General features: G+C 49.3%; 1 protein-coding gene across 1 annotated transcript; it reads right to left on the reverse strand.

Annotated features, from left to right (window-relative positions):
• Positions 1 to 11,172: 11,172 nt before the first annotated feature.
• On the reverse strand, positions 11,173 to 16,501 carry TRIB1 (tribbles pseudokinase 1). The gene is made up of 3 exons (XM_064442100.1): positions 16,199 to 16,501; positions 15,511 to 15,803; positions 11,173 to 13,420 (listed from the first exon to the last, which is right to left on the reverse strand). Exons 1-3 carry the CDS (start codon positions 16,499 to 16,501, stop codon positions 12,952 to 12,954), a joined length of 1,065 nt encoding a protein of 354 aa, XP_064298170.1. The 3' UTR covers positions 11,173 to 12,951.
• Positions 16,502 to 16,708: the final 207 nt, after the last annotated feature.

Consider the following 16,708-nt stretch of genomic DNA (forward strand, 5'->3'; position numbering starts at 1 on the left):
GCCCCGCCACCCCTTTTCTCCCCTCCCAGTCTGAATAAGCCCAGAGGCTGAGCTGCTGTTGCTTAGGGAGGCAAGAGGCAGCGGGAGCAAAGTGACTGGTGGCCTGGCGTCACCCACGCAATTGTAAAACATGACCAGCAGCCCCGGCAACCCTGGCATCACCCACAAAATTCCCACTCTCAGTTGCTCCAGTCCTGGATCTCCCCTCCACATTCACACTCTCCCTCCCCCTGCAGCCACAGCTCCCAGTCTCACCCTCATCCTCCCCTGTGTTCCCGGGCAGCCCAGGGCCCAGTGCTGTGAGGGGCAAATTGCTTCGTGGGCCAAAAGTTGCCCTGGCCTATGGTAAAAGCACAGCCGATGATCCCGCCTGATGGGCACCACAAGGGAGGAGCCACATTCTGACTCGAAGCACCGGTGGGTCCCCGAGCATAACACACATGCCATCACACACACGCCATCACACACACCAACACAACACAACACCTCCAGCACCAAAACACCTCCAGCACCAAAACACCTCAGAGAGCTGAGGCACGGTGTCCCCACGCCTCTTAAAATTCCATGGGCTGCTTTTACTGCTAACATCACTGTTTTTCTCTTATTTTCACGGTCCTTTGCAAGTGAAGCCACAGCTGAAGAGCCCGGAGGGATGCCTCATAGCTGGCAGCGTTAAAAAACTGGAGCCAAACTTTGAAGGTGTTTTGGGGGGCAAAAAGAAATTCAGACCCTAAGTCTGAATCTCAAAAACTGTTTTGAAGCACTAAGGAACTACTCAGGTTCCTCTGCAGTAGAAGGGAAGGGAGTTTTGCACCAAAACTAAGTAAAGCACTTAAACACCCCACTCCTAGTTAACACACTGCAACTGGCCATCCTGACGATTTTATTCTAAAGCAGAAAGAAATGATGCATGTGTTCGCCTCAGGGGAAATAAAACCTGTTTTCCCTGAAAATATATTTGGTTTTGCCTAACGGGCACAACGGGGCTGCAGGTGACTTCTCAGTGCTGGGCTTGTCCTTCCCATTGCAGCAGCTGCCACGGCAGCCAGACACTTGTCCCGAGAGGCTGCTGCCCAGGTCAGATCCAGAGCTGCTGGACTGCCCGGTGCAGGGTTACGAGTCAGGATCTGAGGTGAAACAAAATGTCAGCAGGCTCCGATGGTGTTGGCATCCCTGTGCTCTACTAAATATAATAACAAGTAATGGCATAGTAAACTCCAAGACTCAGTGGAGTAATTAAAACAATAAAATCTTTAGGGTTAAAATGATGCCTTTTGTTGTAGGTGCAAGGCAAGAAAAAAAATAAGAAGAGCTTTTTATCTGGATCAGCTCTTTGAAAGAGATTCCTGAAAACAGCCTGGGAAGTGGTACCCTTTACCTGCATAGAAACAAGAAGGGACAGAGAGTGTGTGAGTCCCCAAGGTAAAGCTCACCCCTCTGCAAGGCTATAAACATCTCCTGCTTCTTCCCATCTTCCTATCCCACCCCTCACCCTCCAACCCCCAAGTCTCCCCAGTAAACCTTCGACACTGGGACTCATCAGATCTGAGCAATGAGCAGTCCTTGCATTTTGCACGTGGCTGAATTTCACTCCAGTGAGTAAAAAAAACACCCGACGGTTGAATTCGGTAAAAGGAACTACCGTGCCTGTGTGTCGAATATGGGAAGAGTCACAACTTCTGCCCTGGGCTCGTACAGCTCTGCCCTGGATGGAGAGCCCAGAGCGGTGCTTCACTTTGCACAAAGTGCTGACACCAACAAATACCATAATAGTGGAAGTAACTTTAACAAAACACTGCTGGCTAGCACAGCACTTCTGAACCCCAGCTGCATTTTTTTTTAAAGCTGTTTTGAAAGTTAATTGTTGAGCCTCACAAAAAAAAAAAAAAAAAAAAGGAAAAAGTTGGAGTTGGGCAACTATTTATGCCAAGGTTAAATTGGGTCAAATCCTGAAATCCTGACTTCAGGCCAGACTCTACAGTTCCCATTGATTTACACAGGAATGTTGCATGCACTGGAGAATTTCTCCCTGGGTTGCTCCTCAGGCTCCGCTGGGTGAACACTGAGCTAGGATCTCTAGGTTTGACCCAGCACACAGCAAGCAGGCTGGCAATGCAGTGGGCTGCTGGGCAGGCCAAGCCTGACTTTGCTCCAGATTACAGTGGTTGCATTATAATTTATGCCAGAGCAAAACTCCTGAGTATATCCTGACTATAGTTGCATTATAGTTCATGTCAGAGCAAAATTCTGGATATACCCTTATGATCCAGATGGGGATTTTCAACATGTGGGATCCGTGGGACCAGATACCCCATGCCTGGAAACTGGCTCATCTCTGAAGAAGACGCAGTGGGGCTGCCAGGGTTTAATTGCAGCTCTCTGCTTTCTCAGAGGCATCTGGTTTGAGTGAAGCCTTTCTCACTTGCACCAATGGGGTAGGACCCACAAGGGCTCACAGCGATGCGCTGGTCGCTCCCGTCTCCAGTTGTCTTTGCCTCTGTAACTCCCTGGAATTTTTTGACACTTTGCTAGCAAAGGAGGAGCAATTGGGATATGAGATGGCTCCACTGGCAACATTCTGTGTGGCCTTGTCACCAGGAGCATCCTCAGCTGGCCCATAGAGAAAAACTCCAGCTCCCTTAGGCTGCCCAGCATAGCAAGCAGATAGAAGATGAGAAGCTCTTCTTGTGTGTTTTCAGAGCATGCATTTTCTATACACACAGAGAGTGATTTATTCCTCTTTCCTCTGAACTGCTGCAGCAGCCTGGATCATGGCTGTATCATTATGCATATACTTCTGATTTGGTGATTGCTTCCCAGCTTAACTCCTCCCTATTAGGTCTTTAACTGAAGAATTTCTCCCTTTGCTTTTGAGGGTGACACACATCCTTTGGTGGCTGCAAACATACCTGAGGAAAGTGCATTATCCACCACATTGGTGCATTATCCGGTTGTGTATTTCATGTGATGGTCACTGGAAGGATCTTAGTGCTGAACTGTACTTTGTCTATGTTTGGCATGTGGTGAGACTAAATAATCCTGTCTGTTACAAAGTCACTCCTGCTAGTTGTTTCCAAATGAATCAATAACCCTTTTAAAGCCACAGCTGCAGGACCGCGGTCCATCTACCGCTGGCTTTTGAACTGCCTACAGTCACACCCGGCATTAGTTACTCTATGCAAGTCATCCCATTGACTCCGAGAAGCGTTGGGGATGTTCAGGGCTTTGTGTTTAAGTGCCAAACCATGGACATGCTTCCACTCACCCGGTGCTGAGAGTCCATTGCGCTGGAGTGCTTTCCAGAATGATTCATTCTGACCTTTGCTTGAGACACGGAACAGCTTCCTAGCAAAGATGAACCCAATTTCTGGAAGAATCACTCTAAGACCATAGTGGAAAAATTCCAGAAATATTTAAATGCAAATATTTGCAGGGGTCAAAAGATCTGGACACCTGTTTCCTGGCAAGGCAGCCGGGGAGCCAGCTGGACCATTGCTCAGCTGTCCCAGTGCCCGAGCAAGATTAGCACCTGGGTAAAGAGCAGCTGACGGGTGCCAAAGATAGCAAGACCGAGGTCAAGCTGATAGGAAGAAGAGAGGTAAAGTCTGCATTGTTTTCTCAGAGGCGTCTGCCCAGCATAGAATTATAGAATAGTTTGGGTTTGAAGCGACCTTAAAGATCACCTAGTTCCAACCCCCCAGCCATGAACAGGGACACCTTCCACTAGACCAAGTGGCTCAAAGCCCCATCCAGCCTGACCTTGAACACTTCCAGGGAGGGGGCATCCACAGCTTCTCTGGGCAACCTGTGCCAGTGCCTCACCACCCTCACAGTGAAGAATTTCTTCTTAATATCTACTCTAATCTACCCTCTTTCAGTTTAAAACCATTACCCCCCATCCTATCACTATACTCGCTGATAAAGAGTCCCTCCCCATATTTCCTGTAAGGCCCCCTCTAAGTACTGAAAGGCTGCTATAAGGTCTCCCAGGAGCCTTCTCTTCTCCAGGCTGAATAAGCCCAAGTCTCTCAGCCTGTCCCCATATGGGAGGTGCTCCAGCCCCTGGTCGTCTTTGTGACCCTCCTCTGGACCCATTTCAACAGGTCCATGTCTTTCTTATGCTGGGGGTCCCAGAGCAGAACACAGTACTCCAGCTGGGGTCTCATGAGAGCGGAGTAGAGGGGGATAGATGTGGATCTGCTCAGCATTGCTGTGCCTTCTCACTGCAGAAGATGGGCAGCGGCCTGGGATGTGTGTGCTGGCAGCCCCCATCTTTCAGATGCCAAAAGGCAGGCTCTGAGCTGCCTCTACAAACCTATCCTATAGCGTTTGCACTGAACCTCTGACAATGCGGTGGGAGACCTGGTTAGCTCCAAACCACCTTCCCCGCACCACAGGTGCAGGGATTTTGCTGAGGGAGGCTGTCAGCAGTAATAAGCAATCTCCTCTACCAGCCCACAGCCCGAGCGCCCTGTGCCGCTCTGCCTGCCGCTGGGTGAGGCCTCTTCCTCTCGGGCTCTGACTCATGCCCACATGCATGAGCAGGATGTGCATCACAGGCCAGCCCCAGGTCACCAGCTCGGCCCCCAGCACCCTGCAGGAGCAGCCCTGCCTGCGTCCGGCAGCCAAAGCCCTGCCAGCAGCTCCAAGCCATACCCAGCGCTGGGGACTGAAGCTAGGTATAACTCCAGCATCTTCCCTCCAGCACAGAAAGACGTCCCAGGATGGACCATCTCCTGGCCATGATTATTAAAAGCATGTGCTGTCTCCAGCAAGCACGGCTTGCCCAACAAGCCTGCAGGCAGGGGGGTCCCTCGTGGCTGGAGTCCAGGACCCATCCTGACATGACAAAAGCACTCTCCCTGCAAAACCACCCTTGGCCCATGCTGGAGAAAGGTTTTTTCAGGGCTTTCGATGCAGTTGGCACACGCACATGAAGCACCTAGGCCACAGCATGGCATAAAAAGGTGCTCCCCCTCCAGCCAAACCACAAATCCTGCTTTTCCCCATGCACCCAGAGGAAAAGAAGGAGATTGAGAAAAATGTTACCAAGTCAGGAAATAATTCTGGAGGAGGGGGAGTAGTTCCTCTAACCTCGCACATGGGGAAAGAAAACTATTTGCTGACTTTGCCTTATTTTTTAATTTATTGTTTTGCCAGCTGCTCAGATAAAAGGACAAAGCTCTGCCTGCTGTAATGAGGCAGCCAGTCAAGCATGCCTTTGCAGCACAGAGCATCTGGCCGGGACACTGGTGACGAGTGGGGAATAGTCCAAAGGGTTCACCGGACACATCCTTTCAGATCCCTCTTTCCAACAACAAGGACCGGACACTTGCTCGTTCTTCCTCACATGAAAGTTTGAAATGTCCTGGAGATCATTAACTTCAGCAGACGGGGCTCTTACATATTAAGGATCACAAGACCCATGATGAAAAATCCCATGAGTTCGCTGATTAAGCCTTTCTGTCCTCTGGGCTCGCACCCCCATTGCCCGAGGCGCTGCAGCCGCCTCTGAAAGCTGCAGTGCTGCACAGAGCATGGCCATTCTGTGTCACCTCTGGTCCCCATGGGGAGCGATGGCAGCACAAAGTCCCTCTGAAACTGGGCCAGTCAGTCCTCTTCAGTGGTTCCAGTTGTATTCTTGTGTTTTGGAGCATATCCCCTTTCCAAGCATGGTAACTGTCCTTGTTTTGCCTGGGATAGAATAAATGTTCTCCCCAGTAGCTGGTATAGTGCTGTGTTTTGGATTTAGGATGAGAATAATGTTGATAACACACTGATGTTTTAGTTGTTGCTGAGCAGTGCTTATGCAAAGTCAAGGACTTTTCAGCTTCTCGTACTGCCCTGCCAGCAAGGAAGCTGGGGGTGCACAAGGACCTGGGAGGGGGCACAGCTGGGACAGCTGACCCCAACTGACCAAAGGGATATTCCACACCATATGATGTCACGCTGAACAAAAAACTGGGGGGAGTTGGCCAGGGGGGCACGGCCACTGCTCGGGAACTGGCTGGGTGGTCAGCGGGTGGTGAGCAACTGCATTGTGTATCATTTGTTTTCTATATTCTTTTATTATTATTATTATTATTTTATCTTCCTTTTCTGTCTTACTAAATTGCCCCTATCCCAGCCCATGAGTTTTACCATTTTTCTGATTCTCTCCCCCATTCCACTGGGCAGGGGGGAGTGAGCGGACAGTTGTGTGGTGTTTAGCTGCCTGCTGGGTTAAACCACAACAGTAATTTAATGGAGCAGCATCAAGCTCTGCTCTGGAATTCACTGCTGCAGGATTTCAAGACCCCAAAGTACAGATAGGGTCAAAGGCAGCCAAGTAACTGTTCGATAGGAAGGTCCTCAGAGGATGGGTAAACACCAAGGTGGGCATTAGTGGGCCATGGTGTCGTAGAACCATAAAATGGTTTGGGTTGGAAGCGACCTTAAAGATCACCTAGTTCCAACCCCCCAGCCACGGACAGGGACACCTTCCACTAGACCAAGTGGCTCAAAGCCCCATCCAGCCTGACCTTGAACACTTCCAGGGAGGGGGCATCCACAGCTTCTCTGGGCAACCTGTGCCAGTGCCTCACCACCCTCACAGTGAAGAATTTCTTCCTAATACCTACTCTAAATCTACCCTCTTTCAGTTTAAAACCATTACCCTTCATCCCATCACTACACTCCCTGATAGAGTCCCTCCCCATCTTTCCTGTAAGGCCCCCTCTAAGTACTGTGTCCCTGTGCTGCAGTGGGGACGTCACAAGGGGAGCCTGATGGGCACCTGGCTGCTCCCATGCACATCTGCAGGCATCTGCTGGTGCTTCTCCTGAGGACGGGTGGACCTGCTGGCCTGACAGCATCCTGCCTTCCCCCAGATTCCTGCAGCTTGTGCACAGGCATGAGGGTGGGGAGGAGCAGGGTTCACCATCATGCTTGTCAGCCAACGATTTCACACAAGCACCAGGGTAGGTTTTACCCTTTCGCCTGGGGTGTGAGGGCCATTGCCCCCCTGCTTTGCAAGACAGGATGCCGGCTGACCATCGTGAGCCTTAATCTGCTGTCTTTACTCACTGGGGGAAACACTTACTCACACCGGGCGTCCCAGTGCCCATCTGCAAAGTCATCATCATTGGGCATGAGAGTCTTGCGCAGTCTTTTGTGCCAAATTATGTCGAATCTTTGCCCCCAGTTGCTAGCACGGCAAAGAAAACTTGCAGTATTTGAACCTCAGCGAGACTATGAACCTGACAAGTCGAGACTTGACGGGGATGTTATCACAAGGCCCAACAATGGCTTTACGCTCAGTTACATTTATGGTTTCTGTGATTCATCTAAATGTTTATGGCTTTGTCACTAGCTGGAAGTTAAGAAAAAGAAAAAAATGAAAAGAAAAAAAAAAAACGCCCTGTAATGAACTATTTGCTGGTGCAAGACGCTGGGTGACACAGGAGAAACTGAGCAACTACCTTAGGCGGTGGGGAAGAGTCATTTTCTGTGGTGACCAGAGCTATATTTGATTTCTTAGGCAATGTCAGCTTTTGCATGCTACATTCTTTGGCTAATCGCCAGCACGATGTGTAATACTTTAGCCACACTGTTGTTACTTAATCCTTTCCTAATCTGCAATTTGCGCAAGAGGAGCAAAATCTAAGCAAAGCCACTGAGAACATCTCCACTAATAATTTATCAAACTCGACTTTTGTTGCTGGCAGGAGACGGTAGTCAGCGGAGGTGAATGTTTTCCCACAACAGCGCCGTATGATAAACACGGGGCAGCTGATTCATGCTGCACTTATTTTCTGTCATCCACCCTTCGTGTCACCCTGATATTTCTTCGAACGATAAGCCTGCCTGTGTGCTCACAACACACCGCCAAGGTCCCAGTTTCATATCTTTCTGCAAATTACACATTAATTAACCATTAATAACAGTGGGAGTTGCATGCAGAAATCCACACCCGCTGTGATGAGACCATGCCCTTGGTGAGCAAGTGCCTTATTAATCACCTGCATTTCAGCTCCGGAGTTGCCTCCGCAGCCCTGCGAGACAAACGTCCCTTGAGAGGAAAGCGCACGGGTGCTCGCCAGCCCTAATCCTGCCATAAAGAAAAGCGTTACCTCTTGCTCTATGAATTTTATTTATTTTGGTCCTCTGGGCAGTGCTTGCTGTTGTTAGAAACATGATTGCTTCATACAGTTATGTTAATGTTTGCATTTGACAGAATGTAATTGATACTTCTGCTCTGGCTTCAAAGCCAAATTAGGAAATGAAGTGCTGCACATTAGCTTGTTTAGCTGGTTAAATACTGTAAATAAATATATACAGTGCCATGAAAACTAATGAGCTTTCTTTAAGGCATTTTCTAAATAGCTGGCTTCATAAAAAAGAATTAAAAATGTTCCTGCCATGAACTCATATCCTGAAGGATTTGTCGTTCTGCTGCAACAAAAATTGATCCTGGCTGAAATCTGAACTCTGGATTTCACCTGGAGACCGGGATTTTGCAAGTTATGGAGGAATCATGGTAAGAACTGTTGCAAATTTCATGGTGCTTTTACCAACAATAGTTCTCAGAGATGTCGCATTTAACAAAGCCATCTTTTGCAAGGGATTAATTCAGACTTGTGGTTTTAAGTCAAGCTATTCTTCTCAATGCTCGCTAGGAAAATGTTATATTTGTAAGAAGCATTTGCATAGGATATTTCTTTTTGCTGCTAAATCTGCTCAGTGCCATAACACTAAATGTTGGGATTTTTCCCTGACAGGATGCAATAGCATGGAAAAAAGTGGGAAAAGAAGATCTGCTTTTGCATAAGGAGATAATCTGAAGAGATTTGCTTGGCAGAACGCACTCAGCACTGGTTGAATAAAATGTGCTTTTCAGGTTATCTCTCAGGCCTACCCTTAATGCATTAAAGCAGCGCTAGGGAAGAGCTTGCACAGACTTTGCAACCCAGCCAAGCGCAATGAATCTTCATTTTGCACATTTTAATGAAAAATTGCTCTTTTCCCCCTTTTCTTTCATAAATAACACATTGATGAAGCAGTGCCTTTGACTCACTTGAAGGTGTTCTCCTAAAATCAGGACACTTTTTAGCATAGGAAGAACTGAACCTCTACCAATCCTTCTTAATTCACTGCAGATAACCTCAGCAGTATCACCTGCTTGGCAAAGAGATGTTGACCTTAAACCTGATCTTGCTGAGCTGGCTGTTTTACCTGGTGCTTTAAGAGGAAGCTGGTTTATAAATTCTGCTGTGCTGTGCTGATGCCTAAAATGCAGTCAAAGTATCAAGGGTTGATAAAAATATATATCTGGGATGTAAGATCTGTCCTGACAGGGAGGTGGTTTGATGCCAGTTTAAGATGGAGCCTGGGATGTAGTGAAAAACCTCAATTAATTTTTTTTTTTTTTAATTTTGTGTCCTCAGCAGCAGAAGAGGCCTGAGGACTCCCAGCACTTTTTGGAGAGGCCAGCTGTATCTTGCAATTTCAAGGTGAAAATTGTGACCACCTCTGAGAAATACATAAGAGATTCAGACACTCCTCATCCAAAAGGACCATTTAAAAATAGACAAATTATGACTCTCTCAAAAAGAAATGTATGCATTGCATAAATCAAAGTTCTCACACCCACCATCAAAATTTAATCACTTAATATGCTGGTTCTTTCAACATGCTCTGGAACTTTGTATACAATAATACAAACGATGGGGTTACGAAGCAATAGCAATTCATTCTGCTGTACAAACGGATGTTGCATTATAATCCCTAAAGCAACACAGAGGCTGTTTGCAGATGTTACTACAATTTGGCATTTATTTTAATTGCTCTACAGTGTAGCTCATGTGAAATAAAGTCATGGGATGACCTACACATTCACCTACTCAGGGTGACTTAACTGCAGAGGAAAAAAAAATAAGCGTTTTGAAAGTTTTCAAGGTTTCACCAAAGCACGAACGTCCTGCAGTTGTTTTAAAAGGATGCATCAGGGCTTCCGTCCAAGTCCAAAAGCATGGTAGGGCAGGGAGTAATTTAATCAGCCGGGCTATGTGGTGCATGTATTTTTACAAGTCTTGCTAGAATAACATCAGTAAAGTAACTTGAGATATTTTGGTGTCTGACATTCACTCAGTAAGTGCTAAGAAAATATGCTTACTGCAGTGATTGCTGGTTTCTCACAGTGGGAGTCAAGGTGCCTAATGAAAGTCAGTGCGCTTTGCTTTAGCACTGCCTAGGTCCCTGTTCCCTCCTTTTCTCTTTCCACTCCGCTTTTAAGAGCACAGCCTATTTAAAAGTTGCTCCTGCTCAAAGAGCTGCCTGGAAGCAGTTGCTCTGGTGAACAGATTTCAAGCAGAAGGACAAAGTTAAACATGAGGCAAAGTATAAATAAAAATCAAGACTCTCTTCCTCCTCCTCTCTACTTGTGAGCGATGATCTCACCACTCCGGGTGGATTACAAGGGTGGCTTGATCTCTTTCAGGAAAGCACATTCTCTAACCTTGATACTGCTGCTATTTATACTCCTCTCTTCTCGACACAAAGAAAAGCAGCTCTAATAATCTTTCTCTTCATTTTTAAGAGGAGTACCAGGCAGCCTCCATGCTGCCTCCTGGCAGCAGGGTCAAGCCCCTGCCCACTGGCTCCAGCTCCCCGTTAAAGCCAGTGCTTTCAACCGCTGCCTTTGCATCTGGCTGCTCACTTTGAGACACCTGAGAACTGATTTTCCACTGGCTTGAGCATCACATTGCCATGCACACAGGTGCAGGGTGACAGCCTTGCAGTGCCATAGCATTTTCCGCTATGGGGCACAGATGGTAATGAATGCTGAAAGGCAATAGGGTTTCTAAAGTTCAGAGGCAGAGCTTAACGCCTCTACTCCTTGTTTATCAGATGAATAGGACATCCCATTTCATGTAGCTCAGGGGACATCCCAGGCCCCTTCCACCCCCTAAGAGGCAGAAGCCATCCCCTGTCCCCATTCATCTCAAGGGGACTCAACCCCAGGCAGAGCTGGGGGAGTCAGGGCTCAGACCCCAGCGGCTCAGGCATGATGGAGCACACATAGGGACCGTAGATAAGCGATCCTCTCTGAGGCCAAATCCCATGTTTTCAGATTAAACCAAACATACTCAAGCTGCGTTCCCCTCGAGACACCACAAGAAATGGGGACAAACATTATGAAACCAAGTTTATTAAAACTTTCTACAAGTCAGACTTTATCATCCAGGTTTCCACATACATATACATATTTACAAGTTGGACATAGTGTTTTTAGCTTTTCTGGCAGAGTTTTCTACCAATATATACAAATGTACTGTTTCTCATAGAAGGGTTAAACTGTATCACAGATACAAATGTCAAGCAATCATGAGAGGTTTAGTGCAACGGAGAGCTGTAGCGCCCTGCTCTTAATGCTCATGATTCTGTCAAGTTAGTATTGCCAACAATAATTCACATTAAATTGCTCTTCGACACCTCTTATTAGGACAAACAAAGGACAACGAAACAAGAAAACAAAACCCCAAACAGTAAGATATGTACAAAGTACACAGTCCATGAGGTATACATGGTATTCGCACAACGCATGGTGGGACTGCAGCTTGCCGGGGGTTTACCCTTAAAATGACTTCACTCGAACTGTGCCGTGTGGGGGATGCAAGTTACCCAGCTCACGGCCATTTCAGAAGCTGCGCTCTTGCCTAAGGCAAATGGACATCTCTCTGCATAAGCCACTGGACACAAGTGTGAAACAAAGCAGAAATTTTAGGCAGGACTAAGCTTTACTTACCCCCAACCCAGGAAGTTAATGATTTAGATATATTCATTATCCACGCACATTGGAAAGACTATGAATAATCATGCAAAAAAAAAAAAATTTAAGGGGGGGGAAAATGTAGCTGGAGGCAAACGACATACCTGAATAATCAACTAAGGGTGTATGGAGATTTTACTCTTAAGACTAACTTTTTGGTGGGTAGAGGGGGGAAGAGGGGATGTGATGTTTTTGAGAGTTGAGACTGTAGGAAAACACGACTGTGTTTACATGTACTGTACAAGATACCCCTTATCGTTTTCCAAGGGAAGGCGCCCCAGCCGCTAGTGTTACAGTTTGGTAAACGGATATGTTTTGGCACTCGGAGCTAACGAGACCTGCTACTTGACAAGCTCGCTGAGGGCATAAAGTTATATAGGCTACGCCACGGTAACGCGAGGCTTAAGTCTATTTAAAATGCTTTCCCGGTCAGCGAATGGAATCGGAGGGGATCGACCTGGGAGATCCACCAGTTTCTGCTTCGGAAAGAGCCACAGCAGTGATTTGTCTTATGGGTGGCTCTAGGAGCTTCACGCCTCTGGAAGTAAGATCAGCTGGAGGAGCAGCAGCGAGCAGGCAGCTGGCCGTGGCGGGCGAAGACCTCCTTCCCTCATTAAAGTGCGCTTACAGTCAGAAGGCTACTTTGCAAGCCGGCCTGTGTGGCACGCCGAGTCGAGTCTCTTCGTTACCCATTTCTGTCAGATTTGCTCAGTTAGACACGTGCCTCATGCCCTCCACCCCCTAAGCATCGCAGCCAGGGCTCCGCACCCCCGTAGCCACCGTGGGAAAGCAGAAGGGGCTGCCTTTCTGTCTCACACCTCACCAGCCATAAGACTCAGCAGCGAAGGTGCGGCCAGTTACATCGGTGGAGGACGCGGGAGGCAGGAGAAAAGCCAGGCGGCACTCACAAAGCTGCACGGGTCCTCCAGGGCCGGCGGGACGGACCTGCCAGCAGAGTAAGAGGATGAAACTCTGAGTATGCTCAGGGAGCAGAGATCTATGGATTGGCGTTTATTTTGAACAAGGTCGCTTTTCTGACCATACTGGCATTTTAAGACGCTGTTGAGTTTGCAAACATGGAAAAATGAAACCCTACGAAGATGCCAGAGGTGAGAACCGCCAAGGTTTTTGAGATTTTGGGGTTAGCAGAAGAAGGAACTAATATCGTCACTGTCTCCGTGGTATTCTGGAACAATTTGATCTGAAGTTCCCGTCTCCTGGTCTGTATATCCAGGCTCCAAGACTGCCTCAAACCAAGGGTGAAGCAAGATCTCTGGAGCAGTGAGTCTTTCAGAGGGCTCCCGCCGCAGGAGGCTGCGGATGAGGCATCGGGCTTTGGGGGAGACATGGTCAGGAATACAGAACTGTCCACGCCGGATTTTGGAAAACAGAGTGCTAGGGTCCGAGTCATGGAAGGGATAGCGTCCCACCAGCAGGGTATAGAGCATCACTCCCAAACTCCACACGTCGGCTGATTTTCCAGAATAAGTCCCTGTTGTGTTTAGGATCTCGGGGCTGACGTACGCCGGGCAGCCGTGCTTGTCTGAGAGCGCATCATCCTCGCCTTTGATGATGTGTGTGTCTTCCAGGCTCTCCAGCCGCAGCTGAGTCCTAGGGAAGGCAGAGAGGAAGCCATGGGTTAGAAAATGCAGCACACAGGCACAGACGAGCCCAGTGAGCACGCTGCCATAGCAATCCCCACTCCTCTTCTCCCATAGGCATGAAGAAAAGGAGAGGAAACACTTGTTAATTTGCAGCGGAGAAGCTGCCTGGAATCCTGGACCCGTGGAATGGGAGCGCAGCTATGTGCATCGGGTAGGCGCTCAGTGATGCCTGCTTATTTTATTTACTGGGGATTTTCACAACACAGAGGGCTCTCAAGGAACACCAGCCAGTCACCTTCCATCTACGCAGGTTGCGCTGCAGCTGCAGGGCGTTAATCGGCTACAATGCGTTGAACACGCTGCTATTTGCCGTTCAGGCTTTGAGCAAACAGTGTCCAGCTGCGTGATTTTTGCAAACTGCAAAGTCCAGCTCCCTTCTGCGCTTGTGGGAATCATCAGCTCTGCTGAGTTTTGTATTTTAATTTTTAATTTTATTTTTTAATTATTCTTTTTGCCTCTCTGAAGGGTACCGCTGCACCTGCCACCTCCTGGGTGGAGATGCGTCCACCCCGACCTCCCGTTTCAGGGGGAAAGGGGAGCTTCACGTCAGCTCGCCCTGGAAGGGCTCTGCGCTGCCTTGCAGCCTGCTGCCGGGGTGTAGATGCGTTGGCTGCAGCCTGTCCTCAGTGTGACCTCACCAAATACCCATTGGTTCTGCAAACGGAAAATATGACTCAACACGAACCGTGGGCCCGGGATTGGCTGCGGGAGCCCTGAAACTGCACCTGTGCCGGAGAGCCCAAGTCCGCCTGCCATTGCTTAACCCTCTTCTTGCCAAATGGGATGCACATGACACTCGCCTGTGCAACGCATTATTTCCAAATGAGCGAGACTGTGTGCAATGTAACATTTCAACAAATGTTTCATCTTCTTATGGGCGGGAAAAGCTGCAATAGTTTCCTTCAAAGGAATTACTTTCTTTGCATGTCAACATATGGTTGTTTCTGTTTAAGAGGGGCAGTGCTGGTTAATTTTCTTATCACATTTATAAACGATATCCTGAAGAAGCCCTAGCCCAGTTAAAAGAAAAAAAAACAACAAACCAAATTGTGTTTTTCTTCTGTTTCAGTAATATTACCTCCAGTTTAATCAGATTAAGCTCAGCTCCGTTACAGCTTTTACTTATTTTTTTCAGCTTTCCACATGATAAGCAGCTAGACAGAGTCAGTTTTGCTGATTAAAAAAAAAAAAGTATTTCTGGCTCTGCCACATGCGGTGGCACTACAAGAGCAGCAAACACTCCAGGGAAATACTGAGTTATTTCCCTAATCTAAATTTAACAACTAGATGCTGGATCTCCTTTCTATAAACCTAGGCTTTAGGCTAAGTTTTACCAAAGTGCTTTTCTTCAGTGCAGGATTGCAAAGCAATATTTAACCATGTCCCCGCTTCGTGCCTGTGTGCGCCCACATCCATGGGTGCAGGAGGCACAGAAAGCACCACCACGGGTAGCAGAGGAGGGAGAAAAGCCTCACAGGACACAGCCAGTCGTTTGCTAGCAGCGTAACCCTGATCAGTGGGGATTTCAGCGAGGAGACCCCTCCCAAGCACCCCTCTCCTGGCCGCGGCTCTGCCACAGGGTGAGGAGGCACCAGAGCTCTGGCTCCTCACTCCTCCTGCTCCCTTGGACGGGATCCCCCTCCCCAGCCCAACGCCGCAACCTCCCTCCTCTCCTTCTCTCTGCCTTTTATTCGTCTGACACTGAATGAGAGGCACACATGACATCTTCTGGCATTAACGAGCATCCAAACTATTGTCCCTTTGTCTACAAGCGGGTTTGACTGAACTTCTGCTGAATGAGAGGAAGCTCCCGGAGAGCTTCCTCCCTTTCATCACCCGGGATCTAACTAAGAGCAAGCGCGTACCGGTTGGATCTGTGAGCTGCTACACACGCGCGATGAGGACCTAATCGGATCGCTTGCAGGTGATGTCTGGCTGACATGGCTGTTTCCACTCCCTGGGATGCTTTTTGCATCTCTGGATGCGGCATTCCTCCCTCCCCACGCACCCCAGGGCTGGCTGCTGACAACCGCTTACCTTTCTTCATTAGAGAAGACAAATTTCCTGAGCTTGAGGTCACCAAGTACGATGGCCGACTGGTGGCAGTGAGCTACAGCGGAGACGATCTGCTTAAACAGCCGGGCAGCCTCCTCTTCCCTCAGCCTCTTGCAGCTCCTCACATAGGAGTGCATGTCCCCAAAGTCCTTTTCAAAGAACACATAGGCCTTGGTGTCCCCGAGGATGACTTCGACGACCCCGGTGATGTTTCTGTGTGACGGCAGCTGAATGTACGGCCGGATCTTGTCCTGGTAGTGTTTGAGGGGGAACACCTGTAAGGCAGAAATTAAACCTAAATTCATTCTCAAGGTCGTTGAAAGCAGCCGCTCGCGTAGCAACTCTCCCCAAACAATGACGAGGGAGCTGGAGGGGAGCCAGGGCTCGGCAGGACCGCCGCTCAGAGCCGGGACCGACACTCTTCCCGGTCGTTCTGTATTGGAAGTTGGGCGGCGGGGGGGGGGGGGGGGGAATGAGACAAACGACCATCCCCAAAGCCTTTCGGGGAAGGTACTCCGAGGTAACCCGGAGTTACAGCTTACTTCCAGCGCACGTAAATCCCCACCGGCGGCAGGCCGGGCGTTCCTAACCGGGGAGCAGCAGGAGGGTGTTTTGCACGGCTCCCCCCCCCGCCTCGTCCTCGCCCCCCGCCGCGGAGCCCCGCGCTCACCTTGCAGCGCAGCTCCCGGCCGGAGCTGACGCTCAGCGCCCTCGACACCTGCTCCCGCTCGGCCAGCGGCAGCAGCAGGTAAGAGGCGATGAGGCTGGGACCCGCCGCTCCCCCGCCGGCGGGAGAAGCGGGGGCACACGGAGACCCCGGGGCGCTGAGGCAGTCCGGGGGTCCGCAGTCGGCGAGGCGAGGGCACTTGGCGGCCGGAGTTTCTTCGGCGGGGCCGTCGTGGAGGGGCGGGAGGCGCTTGGCCGGAGCGCTGCGGCAGCGGGCGGCCGGCCGGAGGGACGCGGGGCGGCTCATGGAGGGGAGCGGGAGCGGGCGCGGAGCTAGAGGAGGCGGGCGGTGCGGGCTTGGCGCATCCCTTCGCTCTCCCCGCCGAAACCTCGGGCCGTGTCCACCATCTGCTGCCGACTCCGCGCTAAAGTAGTTGGAGGCTTTTTAAAAAAAAAAAAAAAATTTTCAAAGAAAAAAAACCGCGATTCTCCTCCTCCCGGCCCTGACGCACGG

Source organism: Phalacrocorax carbo, chromosome 2 (assembly GCF_963921805.1).
Source record: "Phalacrocorax carbo chromosome 2, bPhaCar2.1, whole genome shotgun sequence".
In the NCBI taxonomy this organism is placed as follows: domain Eukaryota; kingdom Metazoa; phylum Chordata; class Aves; order Suliformes; family Phalacrocoracidae; genus Phalacrocorax; species Phalacrocorax carbo.